This window comes from Neurospora tetraspora (assembly GCF_033439725.1).
Source record: "Neurospora tetraspora strain CBS 560.94 chromosome Unknown B0H65scaffold_5, whole genome shotgun sequence".
Taxonomy (NCBI): domain Eukaryota; kingdom Fungi; phylum Ascomycota; class Sordariomycetes; order Sordariales; family Sordariaceae; genus Neurospora; species Neurospora tetraspora.
In genome coordinates, this window is record NW_026944387.1 from 1,392,296 (window position 1) to 1,405,824 (window position 13,529).

A 13,529-nucleotide genomic window follows, 5' to 3' on the forward strand; every position below is an offset into this window, starting at 1 on the left:
CCAAAGGCCGACATCGTGACTTACACTTACGTGTCGTCAGTGACATAAAATATCCGCAGTATTTCTTTGATAAATCACTGACACAAAGCGAAATGATCACCTCTGCGGTCAAAATCGACATGAATCCGGGGCATACGCTGCCAACTGACAATTTGATACCCATCGTAATGTTGAATCAGCGAGTTTGATCCCGTCAAAAACATCCGGCCCCAGGGAGACATTGGCTGGCGGGTTGGCTAAAAACGATGTCGTTGGAAGATCCATCCAGCGTTGGATTGAAGCGCCGCAGTAAACACAAAGGCAAGCTTGCGGTTGAACAGCCGCTTGGAGTAGGGTGACAGATGAGACAGCGGGCCAACAGCAACAATCCAACACGGGAAACTCCTAGGGATGTGATGTCGAGTTTCTTCAGGACCAAAATGATACCAACCGTATCAAGCCAAGGGAGTTGAGCGAGTGGAAGAATCCGATTGGCTGATCGGGCTAGAACCGATCTCACAACCAACCCAACGGGTCCGGGAAAAAGACGCTCAGAGCTATCCTCCATCCCTGGTTTTGTACCAGGAGCACCTGCATCTCGCGATCTGAAACTGTGACCTCAGAAGTCAGACTGGTATAACCCAGCCCCGGTTTGTTCGTTGGCTTGGTACAAAGAAACCAGATCCTGCTAGACTTGGGAAAGCGGCCGAGATTCTCGCGGATCGAAGCTGTGAGCTCGTTGAATCTTCAAGTCTTGAAGAAGATGGAGAGATGCTTCTGTGGCTCTGAGAGTCCTGGTCTTTGTCGAAGCTCCTCAAAAGGAGACCAGGTGTTTTCTTCCTGAGGCCGATGATGGCCCCAGATTGCCCTTGTTTTGCCCCTGTTCTGCCCCAGCAGACGAACCATGCCAAGAAATCGACCAGTGTTGTATTGTACGGCAAAGCGATGTTTGGGCGCCTCCGGCAGTCGAGTCACGAACCCAATATGTTCCGAGAAGTGCAGGTTCTGTGCCTGAGCATGAAATATAGATTAGATCGGTATCCAGTCTCATGTCAACACCGTTCAGAAGCAGGGCTGCATAACGCCAGTCTTGAAAAAAACACCCCCTTCTTCAATGGGCCTTCCCGCATGAGCTTCAATCAGAGGAGTTATCCCTTTATTAATCGAGTGCTCGCTTGCTGAAGAATCGCTCTACTAGCCAGCGCGGTTATAAAACATGCAGTGGCGACTGAGTGTCGTTGGATGCCGTGTGGTGAGAAGGTAAATGAGATGGACCCCTATCACAACTGTTGCGAATTTTGCTGTATCCTAGATAGTGCAATAACAGCCCACCCCAGCTCAGCCATGCGCCAAGCCGACCTCCATCAACCACGGCTGACTGTTTGTTCGTGGGCTGCCGGGAACGAGCATGCCGTCGACGAATAATATTTCCATATAATCCTCTTTCAATATGGATTGCTCGGCTTCTGTTTGCAAAAGCAATTCGATCAGCGGTCATGACGGTTGCCGTCGTGAGCCTCCCCCTCACCACCCAGCAACGCACACCTGCATGAGGTGGTTATCCGGGCCTCCGACATCCATTCGCCGGGCAAACAAACCGCGTTCAACCCACCGAACCCCTCTTTTTCGTCATTCTGATATCAGTCATTCAGTTCCCCCAAGTTGTTCAAGCCGTTCAAGATTTCCCTGCCTCTTTCTTCTTCTCACAACATTCTCGACCACTGCTCCTTTCAACCAACACGTTCACCACAGGAGCAGAGATCGTGATCATGACTTCCACCCCACGACCTTCTCAACCTGACGAAAAAGACCTTGGTCCTGACGATAGCATCTCAATGGTCTCACCCTCCACGGTCAGCGGCAGTGGCAGCCAGTCACGCACGATAAATCTCAGGACGCCAACGTCTTCACACGCATCCACGTCGAACCGCAGTAACAAACTCCCATACATCATTCGCAATTGCGCACCAAGCCCTGGCTCGACCTACATCATAGTTTTCTGCGACAATGCGGCATATACCATCGTGGAGGGAGACCTGTGCCGAGCGATTCCTCCTGAACTACTTCCCAACCCGCCCGTTTTTGACGCGGTCCAAGCGAAGGCGTATGCGGGTACTTTCAACTGGCATTGGCACTGCGAGGAATCAGACGGGTGGCTTGGTTTTCGAAATGCGGCGACTGGGTCGTGGGTTGGGTCTATCGGCATGCTTTCCACGGCTTTGGACGCGGTCGAGATAGGAGCGACTGCCACTAGTCTTGGGGTAACCGAGCAGTTTTGTGTGAGAAAGGCCGAGGATCGCGAAGGATATTTGCTTCTCAAGAGACTTGACTGCAAGAAAACTGTACATCTTCTGCCGGTCTGGGGCCGCGTCGCGGGGAAACGTGAATGTTTTGATGCAAAGACTTGGGAATTTGTCAAGGTGGACGTTGATGCTGTCTGGGGGCAAAAGTAAATTGGTACTGTTAGGACCGATTGCAAAGAGCTTGGGAAGAGCCATGATGGTTTGACATCCAAAGACAGAGTTGACAGTTGGTCGGGATGAATCGAAATGGAGATGTTCGGGGCGGTGCAAAACCAATTTCAAATATCGACGGACACGCTAGCCAAGATTGTGGTCCCTTGGGCACATTGCGTCCAGGTTAGCTGATCATCTGGGCTCAACAGATTGCCCATGATTCAGCGCGACGAATACAAGAACTCCCTTTCTTGACCTACACCCTGCTTCATCAGTTCCGCCCTCTTTATCAGACACGGGCAAAGACCTATCAAAGTGCACTCCTTGCTGCTGACAAGCCCATTCAAGTTGCCCAAGAGTCTTGAGAACCTCGACACCTTCTGTCACAAAGGTACCCCAGTGCATGGCTATTGCCACTGGTGGGTGTGGGTTTGAGAATTTCTCTGAATCTGGCCTCTCACCTGTGCCCTCACTCGTCGTGTCCTTGTCCGGGAGCTCTGTCATGAGCTTAAAGACGCGGACCGCATCCCATGGTGGCATGTGTATACCTGCAGTGATACCCGCGCTGTGCCGTGGAAAGGGGCTGATCCAGTCTGGTAAGGGAACTAAGCTGCGGAGGTAGGAATATGTTGACCCGACTGCGACTGGAAGCAGTAGTAGGTTTGGAGGGCCAAGCCTGTCTCTAATTTCGGCAAAAGCCGGGCATGGAGGGTATTCGGTATCATCAGTCTCCTGAGTGTTTGGCTTTTGTGTGTTCTTCTTCAACGGTGGACCAGGAGGCCAATCCGGGGAACCGTGAAACTGATAGCCCGTGTCGCCGGCAAAGAAGATGCGGTATGTGCTACTGTCAGAGCCTTGACGGCGGAGATACCAGCTCGACCAGAGGGTAGAATTTGCATCGTTGCCTGCCCTTCCACTGCTGTGTTGAGCCGGTGTGCACCATATTTGGAGACTCTGGGTGGTGGAACTCTCTTCTCCTTGAGGCGAAGAAAGAGTAGCTGAATCCCACCAGTCCATCTCCGTCACTCGCTCCTCGGATATACCACAGCCAACGAACCACAAACGGTTTCCCAAAGGTACGAAGAAGCGAACGGTTTCCTTGCTGTTCTCCCAGATGGCCATGATGGTATCATAGTCCAGATGGTCAAAATGATTGTGACTGATGAAGACGGCGTCGATCGGAGGCAGGTCTTGGACGCGGCATGGGGGTGGATAGGCACGAATGGGTCCTGCTCGCTGACTGGGTGAGCATCGCATCGAGAATATGGGGTCAAAGAGACAGCGGATAGGTCGGGACTCTTTCGCGTCATCGAGGGGAGGTAACTGAACCAAGACGCCGGCATGGCCTAGCCATGTTACTTTGGCGTGCGGTGATGTCGAGGAATCGAAGGAGAAATCGGGGTCTTCGATGCGCAACAATCGTGCAGCCTTCGCCCCGGGAGAATCAGGCCAGTCCTTAACATCGCTGAAGCGTGGTCGTTTGCTCTTTTCTGGAAGGTTGTCTGTGACAGGAGAGCCACATAGGTGTGAAGCGGCTAGGTCGACGCATGGGTCTTGATCCTCTCCCCAGCCGAGATGATCCCAGACTTGGGAGCGCGTAGGTGTATACCAGCTCGGCCAAGGGTTCCGAAAGCCGGCTATGGTCTTGGTTTCAGCGTTGCTCGTAGGACGTGACTTGCCGGGGGATGGGTCCCATGATGGGAGATAGCTCCAGTAGGAGGACCATCCCGAGCTTGGCTTCAGGCGTGCTGGAAAGGCTCTTGTAGGGAGTACATGGTGGGGTGGTGCCGTTGATTCTCGCTGGGCTTCGCGGTTGACGTGTAGTTGCAGAGGTTCCGATCGTGTTGGGTTATCCATCGTGTGCGTATGTCGACTCGGGGCGGGGCGGATGGTTTGGCTTTAGGAAGTGTTGGTCTTTAAGAAATATTTCGTTGTTCGGGCGAGAAGGATGGGAATGGAATCGGGCACCCTTGGAGAGCTACAGTACTGGATGACGTCACTGAAAAATAGGTACTTGCCCGTCTGGTTTTAAACAACTGTCCGAGCTGCAGGCTAGCAGGACCCCAGCAGTGGACTTTTCATTTGCACAGTAGACATCCGATAACAGCTTATCGCCCAGTAAACAAACAAATGGGGCGTTTCTCCTCGACATTCACAACACGTGAAGCTCAACCAACAAGGAAACTCCCGTCTGCTTCTTGCAATCGATGTACAAAGCCCCCAGCTACTGCGTTAACAACACCGTATATCCCCCACGCATCGGTTACCATCGACGACCAGAATCAGTTTCCGCTAGGTGGCAAACCCGAGTTGGTGCCCAAGTCCTCCTTGTACTCCTGACCATCAACAACCAGTGGCTGACAATCCTGCAAGACAAACATCATGCGCGCCCACTCCGTCTTGCTCTTGTTGACCCATTGGTGTTGAGTCGCCCGCTGAATCGCAACGTCGCCCCGCTTCATTGGGTGCACCTCGCCGCTGTCGAGCACCATGTCAACCTCGCCCTCCAGCACGATGCCGTAGTCGAGACTTTGCGTTCGATGCATTCCGCATGCGTAGCCAGGCGCAAAGTCCACGCACCGGAAAACGGTACCGCTCGGGTTGACCAGCCCGAGGTTTCCCGACTCCAGCACCCGTGTATGCTCCGCCACGTCGGCGTCTTTGTTGAGATTGACTGGAAATTCGGATGTCGTGTAGGCGACGCTGAAGGCGAGTTCACCTTCGGCGAACGACTTCCACTCAAAATCGTTCTGGCTGTGGACAATGGCCTTTCCTTCGGCGTTGTGGCCGGTGATGTAGCGGTGCAGCTGGGGAAGGTCGGAGATCTTGCCGTTATCTTCGGTGCGGTATGAGGACCCCATTATGCTGATAGGACGAGACGGGCTCAAGTGAAGAGGAAGGCTGGCAGGCAGATTTCTGTTGTTTTGACGGCAGAATATAGTGGGCTGTCTAAAAACAAAAAGAACTCTAGTCAAGGACAACGACTATCGGGAGAAACGAGGAGGTTGTTTGGAGAAGAGCAAGAGATGGTCAGTCGGAATCCCCAATCTCAGTCCGTGGAGCGAGTCCGGATCCCTCTTGCCTTTTTCTCTTCCTTCTCTTGCCGGTTTCTAACTTCACTTGCAGGCTTAGTAAGGCGCGACTGCAGCGATACGTTCTGTACACTGCATTGGACGAACCAAGGAACCACGACCGTCAACACCACAGAGCCGTTCCCTGGGGGTGGGAAGCAAGCGGGTTACGTGCGCACCGTTCGCGCCCCTCCACATCAAATTGGGGCTTCGCGGCCAACCCATGTCAAGCACGTTCCGGTTGAATGCACCGCTCACGTCGCACAACCGACCCGCGTGGACCGCATCCCAAGGGACGGGAAAGCGACAAGTCTCATAGTCCAGACACACCGCTCAAATCTCACGTGTGGCGGGCCTTGACAGCGCCGCCGCCGTGCTGTGGACAGTGGCACGACGACATCAACTTAATATCACCATACGGCCGCGTCCAGAGATGCCAATCAGTATCGGTCTCTTACACCCGACAAAAGGGTGAAGCTTGAAGAATCGTACCAGCTTCCTTGTATTCCGTTTCTTTGCAGCGATGTGTGTTCACTGACGTGGCAGGTTGACCAGATCCGGCCGGTTGACGAGATCCACGGCATCGGTGACCCACTCACCTCACCTCCGGGCCGCTGTCTTGGCGACCCGGATCCGGATCCGCAATTGACGACTTCCGACCGGCGTTCGGCCCCACTCTCGAGCCTTGTCCTCCCCGATTGACCGGTAACCAGGATTCTCGAGTAGCACACACATAGTACTCCAAGTCTAATTGATCTCGAGACTTCTGTCTTTTCCATACACGGAGAAAGATCATGATGGTACAAGATACCGGACACAGAGACTCCGACAACGCCTATCATTGCTCTCATATACATGGAGATACCCTGTGCAGCTACTTGGGTAGTATACAGCTTAAAATGATATTTCTGGCTATTAGGATGCCTTCTTCCCGGGCGGAGCAGTGAGCTGCGCAATGAGCTTGAGAATCTGTACGATGAGATTAGTTAGCGCCGTGCACTACTTGTTGATATGGGAAGCAGCGGAAATGTTATGGAGATGGCTTACAAGCTCGCAGTCTGCCTTAAGGGAAGCAAGACCTTCATCATTGACCAGTCCTGCGCTGTCAAGTGGTAACCGGCTTGGCGTTCTTGGCCGGCGGCCCGGTTTATTTCGAGCGCCATTGAACACTAGTTCCAAGTGTGCGTCCATCGCGCCAGGAGGATATGGACCTTGGAGATGGGGGCCATGGGTCGCCATAGTGATTGTCGTGCTCATTCTGAGAAACATGAGACTGGAGAGGGAGAGGAGTATGGATCTGAGGATGTCGGATCGCGCAGGGGCGGGGCCTGATCCTCCTCTCAACCCAGCGAAAGCCGTGTCGTTGAAGCCAAGGACACAATTGAAGAGTGATTCCAGTTGGAGCCGTTGAACGTTGACCAATTGGTGATATACATTCCACTGTTCTGAGCCGGAGTCTGGGTCTAGACTCCGATCCACAATCTGATCGATCAAGGTTGTGGAAGAAACAGGAAGGTTGAACTGGCGCATTACGCTTTCCGCTTCGTCGACGAGCTTGGCGTGGAGATGGCCGGACCCGTTTTTTGAGGTTTCCTTGGATTCGGACGTCATTTTGAAGAAGACTGCGGGCGGTATCTAAAGAGAGGCGAAGGACGCAAGAAGCAAGTGAGGTACCTTAATGAACGATGCTTGTGAGAGGAAGCTGTGAGGTCCTCGGAGTTGGAAGGGTAAGAAGAGTGTTGGCGTTTCCTTCTGTGCAATGTAGTAGTACGAGTAGGTAAAACACTGAAGATGAGAGTCAGCCACCGAAAAGTCAACAAGGTACGTAGAGGTAGGTATCGGTCCATCTTATACGCCGGTGCCTGGTAGGCCTCCTTCTCACGATTTCCAAATTGACTCGGTCAAGGGCTATCTTTGGGGCTTTGCAAGTCTTCTCAGATCCCTCTTGGTAGATGGCCGTCTTTTGACCGGCCTGCATCGGTGGCACTGCCCACCAAAGGTAGTAGGCGTCAAGGAAGGAAGATGAAAGTGGTGAGTGTCTGTTCCCGCTGGAGGTTTGTTGTTGGATGTTGGTGTTCAGTTGCAGCGCCCAGCGTCTGCTTCCCATTCTGGCTAGCTAGTATGATATCATTGGTCAGATGCGCTAGTGCGACGCATTTCCACGCTGCTCATTGGTTCCCGAAGGTTGGTACCCCACTTTCCGGCCTGTACCTCCGGCCTAGCTCCGGGCTTCCGGCCCCTGGGGACCCGACCCGACCAGCTGGCCGGGCTCAGCCACTATTATTACGTCTGGGCAATCTGCCTTGCCCTCCGGCATCAAAGGTATGCTTTCTGTGGAGTAACAAGCTGTTTTCTCGCAGATTTTCGTGATTTTTGCTCTTTGGGGATTTCAGGCAATGATCGTGGTATCGAACGGGAGGTTTGTGAGCAAATGGAACTGCATTCTTGTCTTCTGCTCTGATCTGTTTCATATGTCTCTTTCCGAATCCTATAACATTATCCTTTGCCATCAAAGTTTCCCACAGGAGTATCCTCCAAGCCTAGCTGAGAAGTGGCGAAATGCCGCGGATATCGTCTCCATGTGGCGCCTATTGGGCCTTCTTCGGGGAAGGGACATCGGCGAGCGTGGTGACCAGCTTGAGGATCTGTGTTATATACTGGTAAGTACTGGTGGACAGTGAGGTATCGAGTGAGCATGTGTGCTAAAAGGAAGACTTACTAGCTCGCAATCAGCTTTAAGGGAAGCGATTCCTTCCTTCTCGACAAGCTGCGTCGCCTGTGATCTCTCTTCGCCCGAGTCATGGCCAAGGTCGACTGCACCATAAGTTCCCATGGTGATTGTTGTACTGGTCCTGACAAATATCAGGCTAGCTATTGACAGTAGTACTGATCTCAGTAACACAGGTCGATTGCCCCAGTAATTCGGCGAGGGAACTTGCCAGCCAGCGCAGGAATCTTCGTCGAGGCCATGGATAGTATCAAACAATGTCTCCAGCTGTAGACGCTGTACACTGGTCATTTGGTGGTAGGTACTCCACTCAACCGGAGCAGTGGCCGATTTTAGTTGGGTGTCGACCAGCTTGTTCAGTAGGTCGGCAGACACTACAGGAGTGTTGAACTGGCGCATGGTCTTTTCTGCGTCATCGACGATTCGGGCGTGGATCTGACCAGGACCGGCCTTCTCAGTGGTATTGGAGGCCATGTTGGTGAGCGACTGGAGGGGGTGAAGTTGGCTGTTTGAGGAAAAGGACGAGAGAAAGGCTATGAATGTAATGGTTGCTCGTCAAGGTTGCTATGTCATGTTAACCAGGCAATGACTTGAGGAGAACGATGAGAGCTGAAGAAAGGGTACTTATATCTGTGTAAAAGCTCTTGAAAGACAGTTACCCATTTGAAGGTGATGTCGACTTGATTGTTGTTACGTGGCCAAGCTTCTGTGTTTGGAGCTTCTGGCCGTCGGGTTGTTCTGCACTTATCCTCCAGTCCCGAGCCGGGTCTTCCTTCTATCCCGCATTACAAACAACCACTCTGGAGTGATTGGGTGGTTTACATTCGCATGATGGGCTTCATGCTTGAGCACCACTCTCCTGGCCAATTCCTTCGATCCATCGTTCTCATTTGCTGCTTCATTATTATGATTCGATAGAATTCCCAGGAAAAAGGGGCAACAAAGGATAACAAAAAGCAACAACCGAGAAAAGGCTGCGAAAAAGAAGCAAAAGAAAAGAAAAGGGAAAGATGAGAAACACTAAGGAGTTTCGCACAGCGTTCTTACATGATCCTCATTCACATTCGTTTAGTCCAAACCGCTATCTTCCAAAGGCCTATACAAACATGAACCAACGCCTTGCCAACAGCCCTACCCATATCTTACAACCTCCCATATGCACATTTTGAACAAGAAAAAAAAACACAGTCACATCACTGCCCTACATCCCTCCCAACCAAGCCTAAACCCTAGCATTAACCACCTTCTCCTCCTGATCCACCTGCGGCTGACCATCCGACCCCTTCTCAGGATGATGGAAGTACTCATCATCGCGCTGCATGCGTGTGATATAGCCAGGCGGCATCCACTTGTGCGAGTTCCACGGCTTGATGCCCGGCTCGCTGTACATGAGGTCGACGTTTTCGAGGGACAAGCTGACGGACTCGTACAGGAAGAACCAGACTAGCAGTCCACCGAGGAGGTTGGTGCCTACGAAGACGTAACCATAGGCGTAGCCGATGCCGTCGGTGGCGAGGGGGGTGAGGAAGGAGATCATGACTGGGGGGTTTGTTAGTTTTGTTGATGTATGGATGGGGAAGGGGAAAAAGGTGACTTACAGTTTCCAAGCCAGTTACCAGCCGTGGCAAGCGAAGCCTGCTTGGCACGGGTGCGCAGAGGGAAACTCTCGCCGATGACCACCCAGGCAATGGGACCCCAGGTGCAAGCGAAGGAAGCGATGAAGAGCGCGGCCGAGACGATCATGACAATACCCGACGTCTTGTTTTCCTCGGGTTTGAGAGCGGTGCCCATGGAAGCGAACACGGCCAGCCAAGCCGCCTGCCAGATAGCACCGATGAACAGCGGCCATCTGCGTCCGAAGCGCTCGACGACCCAGAGACCGAACAGCGTAGAGAAGACGTTGACAGCGCCGAGGATGAGCTGTGTCTGAATGGGGTCTTGGATACCCGCCGACTGGAAGATGGTAGCGCCGTAGTAAAAGAAGTAGTTGACGCCGGTCCACTGCTGCAAGAAGTGGATCCCGATACCCAGGAATGTGCGGTACACCTGCTTGGGAACACCGTTCTTCTTGGGGATGAAACACTCCTTCCAAGTCCCCACCGCCGTAGTCCGCTCCTTCTCCAACACCTCGCGCATCTCCTTCATATCATCCTCCACCAGCTCATTATGCGGGTCATTCTTCATACCCCTCAGTCTCGCCATCGACATCCTTGCTCCTTCCCAATCCTCCTTACCCGCCAACCACCTCGGCGACTCGGGGACCAGCAAAACACCCACGCCAAGCGGGATAGAGAAGAAGATGCCCAAACCGATGACGATGCGCCAGGAAGCGTCCTGCTCCTGGATCTCGCGCACGCCGTAGTTGATGATGTTGGCAATCAGGATTCCAAAGGTGATGAGCAGCTGGTAGGAGGCGACGACGGCGCCGCGGATCTCGCGAGGCGAGCACTCGGACTGGAACATGGGCACGCCGACGGAGAGGGTGCCGACTCCCAAGCCGGCGACGAAGCGGCCCATCATCATGTGCACCCAGGAGTGCATGGCGGTGATTTGGATGGTGTTGCCGATGATGAAGATAAGGACGCCGAAGGTGAGAGATTTGCGGCGGCCCCACCAGTCGGCAGTGCTGTAGAGAGGGGGTGGTGGTTAGTATTGGTGGTGTCTAGGTTGAGTGTGTTGGAGAGGGAGGGGAGGGGAGGGGAGAGCTTACTATGATGAAGTCAAAGACCCGATAAGTGTACCGATACTCATGAGTGATACTAATAGTGACTGGATGATGGACGTGAATTCCCTATGTCCATCTGGGTTGGTGGTCTGGCCGAACCTGTCCTTGAAGTCGGTGAACAGGAGCATGCCCGAGATCTGACCGGTGTCATAGCCGAATAGGAAGCCTCCTATCGCGGTGACGGCACCGAGAAGGATGGCTTCGACACCAATGTCGGCGCCATTGATCTTAATTGACCTAGTGAGTGATGAGTGTCAGTACCTGTCTAGTAGAATCTCCCATTCGACTCGGGAAGTGAGCTTACTTCTTCCCCAGAACCATGATGGGCCCTCCTGAATAGGATTATGGGGTTATACACTGCTTGGTAGTATACTCGGTGATGGATGAATCACCTCAGTGAAAAACAATCCACATGTAAGAAAAATATGTGAAGTTGAATGGAGTGAAACAGCAATAAGGGTCCATCTTGCGGGTTCCAGATCGACTATATGAAGACCTTTCTTTCATGGAACCCGACTTCTGGAAACCTGCCATTGTCATATCCACTTTGCCCAGTCTGCCACGCTTACTGTCTCTTCTGCGGTTGATCAATCCTTATGATGTCACAATCGGTCCTATACACCCTGGTCAAAACAAAGCCTCGAGTCAGCTTAGGGTTCTATTTCCTCATTGGGGATGGTCTTACATACTGTGTGGTATGCCGTCGGCCGGCTGGGCGGTCGTCCGCTCAAACTCCTTTTTCTTTGAGCCGCCCAAACCGCAGCTTGTGCCGAGCTTGTGCCGTATGCAATATGAGTACCCCATGGGGATTTTCCTTTGTTGGAGAGAAAGACCCCAGAAAAACATAAAACATGGCACGGCTCGCTGGTTCTGTCTTCATTCCCATGCGGCGCGGCGTCTGGGGGCGTCCAGCCGTCCAATTCAAGCTTGCCAAGGCCATTGGCTGTGACGTAACATGGCGCTGTCTTTGGTCTGCAAAATCCGGGGAAGTGTTTATCCTGACTTATCGGCGTCTGTCATTGTAGGCTGGTTGGTTGTCCAAGCAATCAATCCAATTCGATATTGAATGATTGTACGGTAGGGTCGGTGAGGGGAAGGAGAAGAAGAAGAAGGGAAGATGTACTGGGCTCAATGCGTCTTGGGTGGTTTGGTGGTCATCTGACCCTTTTCGCATCATCGCCGATGGTATGACCGTAAAGGTTTGTGGCGTTCCGAAGCCCACGATAGAATCCGAGCCGTCCTGGTGTCGGCCTCATGTCGGCCTTGACAAGGCTCTGAGCGGGCCTATTGCTACGACCAAGGACGACTAGTTGGGAGGTGGTGAAGAATAGCATCAGTTACCCGTGCCTCGCCCCCACTTTATTCGACCTCGCCAGACTCGCACCACCTAATAACCCTGCGGGGAATAGGGGGTCGCAGAACAGGTCCTTGGAACAGTGGAAAGTTGGGGTGCGAGTCTGGAGAGTCCCAACTAAACTGGGGGCGTGGCATGGGTAGGCGGAGTGTTGCTCTCTGGCTGGCCGCTGGCCGGTGAGCGTGCCACGTGCACGGTGCTTTCTCCAATTTATCAACGCTTCCCCAGTCTTGCTTTCCCCATTCCCCCGCTATTACCCCTTGCTCTTCTCCGCATAGTATTTTCCTGGGGAAAAGCCATTGGCCCGAAAACCCCATCAAGATAGTTCGGGGGTAGCATCCCAGGTGGGACTGATGGCCCATTTTCCTCAGGAAAGGCCCGAATGTCCCCGTTAGGCTGTTAATCTGCAAAGGGTCCAGGCTGCTCCCAGTTGAGGTTGGGCGATCTCTTAGGTGTCTCCGACAGCCGGTTTTCGGAAAGCAGAGAATGATCTTGCTCGCATCGCGTGGTGATGGAGGTGAATAAAAGTGCAACTAGCGAACAAAATGAAAGTGAACGGAAGTGATATGTTGTTCAAGGTCGAACCCACGGGCCATGACCCCGCTGTAAAGTCGGGCCTTATAAGCGCTAGAATGGAGGCGATTCTTCAACAAATGGCAGCTTACGCTGCCCGGCTAGCTCAATCGGTAGAGCGTGAGACTCTTAATCTCAAGGTTGTGGGTTCGACCCCCACGTCGGGCTCAATTCCCGGCGTTTCCAAACGTCCTTTCTTTTTGCGATTTTGCACTTCATGTTTTGGTGAATTTTCTTTCTTTTTGGGTTCCTGATTTTCGGGTTTGGTCTATTTTTTTTCTTCCTGTCCACGATGCATCATCGTTCTTTTGTCATTCGATTGCTTCCAAATGCTTTCAATAACAGAAATCTTCTCTTCCCATGTATCAGCGGTAAAAAGGCCCTCGAGTTGTTTCGAGGCGCGAATGCGGCGTGGATGACTCCGTACAGTCATCGGCCAGTAGTAGTCCGAGCCGGATCTCTTGCTCAGCTCTCGGACTCCCCATCGGGATGTCAGAAAGCATCAAAAGCTTCATCAAAGAGTTTTTGCATAAGAAGATAGATATCGGGCAACCCGAAATGTAATTTCCAGCGCAAGCACTCACCCAGTTGACTTCCCTCACCTGATATGCTGCTCGACAAAATGACCCATCACAATTCCAAA

The 13,529-nt window shown here is 52.7% G+C and overlaps 7 protein-coding genes across 7 annotated transcripts; 2 read left to right on the forward strand and 5 right to left on the reverse strand.

Annotated features, from left to right (window-relative positions):
- The first annotated feature begins 1,612 nt into the window (after positions 1 to 1,612).
- B0H65DRAFT_223913 (uncharacterized protein) lies at positions 1,613 to 2,529 on the forward strand. Its single transcript, XM_062822095.1, has one exon. The coding sequence runs from the start codon at positions 1,749 to 1,751 to the stop codon at positions 2,430 to 2,432; it is 684 nt and encodes a 227-aa protein (XP_062680385.1). The 5' UTR covers positions 1,613 to 1,748; the 3' UTR covers positions 2,433 to 2,529.
- Positions 2,385 to 4,453, reverse strand: B0H65DRAFT_223905 (beta-lactamase superfamily domain-containing protein). The gene has a single exon (XM_062822093.1). It carries the CDS (start codon positions 4,290 to 4,292, stop codon positions 2,628 to 2,630), a length of 1,665 nt encoding a protein of 554 aa, XP_062680386.1. The 5' UTR covers positions 4,293 to 4,453; the 3' UTR covers positions 2,385 to 2,627.
- A 20-nt stretch (positions 4,454 to 4,473) lies between these two features.
- B0H65DRAFT_223953 (uncharacterized protein) lies at positions 4,474 to 5,429 on the reverse strand. The gene has a single exon (XM_062822096.1). The coding sequence runs from the start codon at positions 5,294 to 5,296 to the stop codon at positions 4,718 to 4,720; it is 579 nt and encodes a 192-aa protein (XP_062680387.1). The 5' UTR covers positions 5,297 to 5,429; the 3' UTR covers positions 4,474 to 4,717.
- Positions 5,430 to 6,421: 992 nt separating this feature from the next.
- On the reverse strand, positions 6,422 to 7,552 carry B0H65DRAFT_575952 (uncharacterized protein; the record flags this gene model as incomplete). The annotated part of the gene is made up of 2 exons (XM_062830638.1): positions 6,554 to 7,552; positions 6,422 to 6,475 (listed from the first exon to the last, which is right to left on the reverse strand). The coding sequence occupies exons 1-2, from the start codon at positions 7,115 to 7,117 to the stop codon at positions 6,422 to 6,424; spliced, it is 618 nt and encodes a 205-aa protein (XP_062680388.1). The 5' UTR covers positions 7,118 to 7,552.
- Positions 7,553 to 7,875: 323 nt separating this feature from the next.
- On the reverse strand, positions 7,876 to 9,176 carry B0H65DRAFT_468701 (uncharacterized protein). Its single transcript, XM_062826975.1, has 2 exons — positions 8,226 to 9,176; positions 7,876 to 8,151 (listed from the first exon to the last, which is right to left on the reverse strand). Exons 1-2 carry the CDS (start codon positions 8,706 to 8,708, stop codon positions 8,095 to 8,097), a joined length of 540 nt encoding a protein of 179 aa, XP_062680389.1. The 5' UTR covers positions 8,709 to 9,176; the 3' UTR covers positions 7,876 to 8,094.
- A 253-nt stretch (positions 9,177 to 9,429) lies between these two features.
- Positions 9,430 to 11,372, reverse strand: B0H65DRAFT_223975 (general substrate transporter). The gene is made up of 4 exons (XM_062822097.1): positions 11,264 to 11,372; positions 10,945 to 11,196; positions 9,833 to 10,860; positions 9,430 to 9,773 (listed from the first exon to the last, which is right to left on the reverse strand). The coding sequence occupies exons 1-4, from the start codon at positions 11,278 to 11,280 to the stop codon at positions 9,457 to 9,459; spliced, it is 1,614 nt and encodes a 537-aa protein (XP_062680390.1). The 5' UTR covers positions 11,281 to 11,372; the 3' UTR covers positions 9,430 to 9,456.
- A 1,394-nt stretch (positions 11,373 to 12,766) lies between these two features.
- Positions 12,767 to 13,316, forward strand: B0H65DRAFT_224083 (uncharacterized protein). Its single transcript, XM_062822098.1, has one exon. The coding sequence runs from the start codon at positions 12,859 to 12,861 to the stop codon at positions 13,138 to 13,140; it is 282 nt and encodes a 93-aa protein (XP_062680391.1). The 5' UTR covers positions 12,767 to 12,858; the 3' UTR covers positions 13,141 to 13,316.
- The last annotated feature ends 213 nt before the right edge of the window (positions 13,317 to 13,529 follow it).

Excerpts from the sequence above, each read along its gene's own strand:
- B0H65DRAFT_223953 (XM_062822096.1), bottom strand. The coding sequence starts at position 5,296 with ATGGGGTCCTCATACCGCACCGAAGATAACGGCAAGATCTCCGACCTT.
- B0H65DRAFT_223905 (XM_062822093.1), bottom strand. The coding sequence starts at position 4,292 with ATGGATAACCCAACACGATCGGAACCTCTGCAACTACACGTCAACCGC.
- B0H65DRAFT_224083 (XM_062822098.1), top strand. The coding sequence starts at position 12,859 with ATGAAAGTGAACGGAAGTGATATGTTGTTCAAGGTCGAACCCACGGGC.
- B0H65DRAFT_223913 (XM_062822095.1), top strand. The coding sequence starts at position 1,749 with ATGACTTCCACCCCACGACCTTCTCAACCTGACGAAAAAGACCTTGGT.
- B0H65DRAFT_468701 (XM_062826975.1), bottom strand. The coding sequence starts at position 8,708 with ATGGCCTCCAATACCACTGAGAAGGCCGGTCCTGGTCAGATCCACGCC. Across the intron at positions 8,152-8,225 it reads TTAAAGCTGATTGCGAGCTA|ATCCTCAAGCTGGTCACCAC; the intron begins GTAAGTCTTCCT and ends TATATAACACAG.
- B0H65DRAFT_223975 (XM_062822097.1), bottom strand. Across the intron at positions 10,861-10,944 it reads GGGTCTTTGACTTCATCATA|CACTGCCGACTGGTGGGGCC; the intron begins GTAAGCTCTCCC and ends CCCTCTCTACAG. Across the intron at positions 9,774-9,832 it reads TGGTAACTGGCTTGGAAACT|TCATGATCTCCTTCCTCACC; the intron begins GTAAGTCACCTT and ends CAAACCCCCCAG.